The 1654-nt window shown below is 47.2% G+C and overlaps 1 protein-coding gene across 1 annotated transcript; it reads left to right on the top strand.

Annotated features, from left to right (window-relative positions):
* Positions 1-131: 131 nt before the first annotated feature.
* On the top strand, positions 132-1079 carry LOC308636497 (putative olfactory receptor 3A4; the record flags this gene model as incomplete). Its single annotated transcript, XM_081272005.1, has 1 exon — positions 132-1079. The coding sequence occupies one exon, from the start codon at positions 132-134 to the stop codon at positions 1077-1079; it is 948 nt and encodes a 315-aa protein (XP_081128131.1).
* Between the last annotated feature and the right edge of the window lie 575 nt (positions 1080-1654).

The following is a 1654-nucleotide window of genomic DNA, read 5'->3' as shown; positions in this document are numbered from 1 at the left end:
CCCTAAATTTTGTGTGTCTTTACTCTCCTGGACATTGTCACACTTGATGGTTGTTATAAAGATCTCATTCTCCTTTTACCACCATTGGTGCCTTCAAACTTTGCTCAATCTACTGCAGGTGGAAGACAGTCATGGATCTGGGAGCCTCAGGAAATGATTCACTTGTGACCCAGTTTGTCCTGCTGGGCCTAACAGAGACTCCAGCTCTACAGCCCATCCTCTTTGTCGTCTTCCTTCTTGCTTATGTAGCGACTATTGGTGGTAATTTTAGTATCCTTGCTGCCATCTTTATGGAACCCAAACTCCACACCCCCATGTACTTCTTCCTGGGAAACTTGTCTCTGCTAGATGTTGGGAGCATCAGTGTCACTGTCCCTGCCATGTTAAGGCATTTCATATCCCACAACAAAACCATCCACTATCGGGCATGCCTTTCACAACTCTTCTTCTTCCATCTGCTGGCCGGGACAGATTGCTTTCTGCTGACTGTCATGGCCTACGACCGCTATCTGGCCATTTGCCAGCCTCTCACCTACAACACCCGTATGGGTTGGGGGATGCAGAAGGCCTTGGCTGGCCTGTCCTGTGTCTTTTCCTTCACCAATGCACTGACTCAAACTGTTGCCTTGTCTACTCTTAAATTCTGTGGCCCCAATGTGATCAATCACTTCTACTGTGACCTCCCCCAGCTCTTCCAGCTCTCCTGCTCCAGCACCCAGCTCAACGAGCAGTTGCTCTTTGCAGCAGCAGCCTTCATGGGTGTGGCCCCCTTGGTCCTCATCATGGTGTCCTATGCCCATGTGGTGGCTGCCGTGCTACGAATCCGCTCTGCGGAGGGCAGGAAGAAGGCCTTCTCCACGTGTGGCTCCCACCTCACCGTGGTGGGCATCTTCTATGGGACAGGCGTCTTCAGCTACATGAGGCTGGGTTCTGTGGAGGCTTCGGACAAGGACAAGGGCATTGGCATCCTCAACACTGTCATCAGCCCCATGCTGAACCCACTCATCTACAGCCTCAGGAACCCCGATGTGAAGGGCGCCCTGCAGAGGGTACTCACAGGGAAGTTGCCCCCCAAGTGAGACTCTCAGCCTCTCTGGTCTTAACAAATTACATTGCCCTATTTAAGCTTCTAATTGTCCTTACTGGAAGTAGAGTGTGGGTATGATGGAATGGGGTCCAAGACTGGCTCAGGAAGGAAGATGCAATCAAAATGATGAGAATAATCCCTTATTCCATAACTACCATGTACCTACCACTGTTCTCAGTGAGTGGACTCTATCAGCTCATTCAGTTCTCATAACCTTTTGAAGTGGTCACAGATTTATAAACTGTGTCTTATAAAACTGAACCTCAGAAGGTTTGAATAATTTGCTGAAAGCCACAAAGCTAATGAATGTCACAGATGGGATCTGAACCCAGGGCAAGATACACCTGTAATTATTGCCTCTCAAAGAGTAATAAACCATCTCTAGGAAAAAGGGTATCTTAAGGTGAAGAGATGAAATAGACAACAAAGACTAAAAAATATGAAAAGGAACATGAGAATGTGAATTAGGAAGTTTGTATTCCCTTAACAAATTTGATTTGTTCCAAAGCAGTTGGTCCAGGTTGAGGTATTGCTGGATGTCAATTTTAAGAAATAAACCTATAAGAC

Source organism: Spermophilus citellus, assembly GCF_964194105.1.
Source record: "Spermophilus citellus genome assembly, chromosome: 17".
Lineage (NCBI taxonomy): Eukaryota > Metazoa > Chordata > Mammalia > Rodentia > Sciuridae > Spermophilus > Spermophilus citellus.
This window is presented reverse-complemented; position numbering and strand designations above follow the sequence as displayed.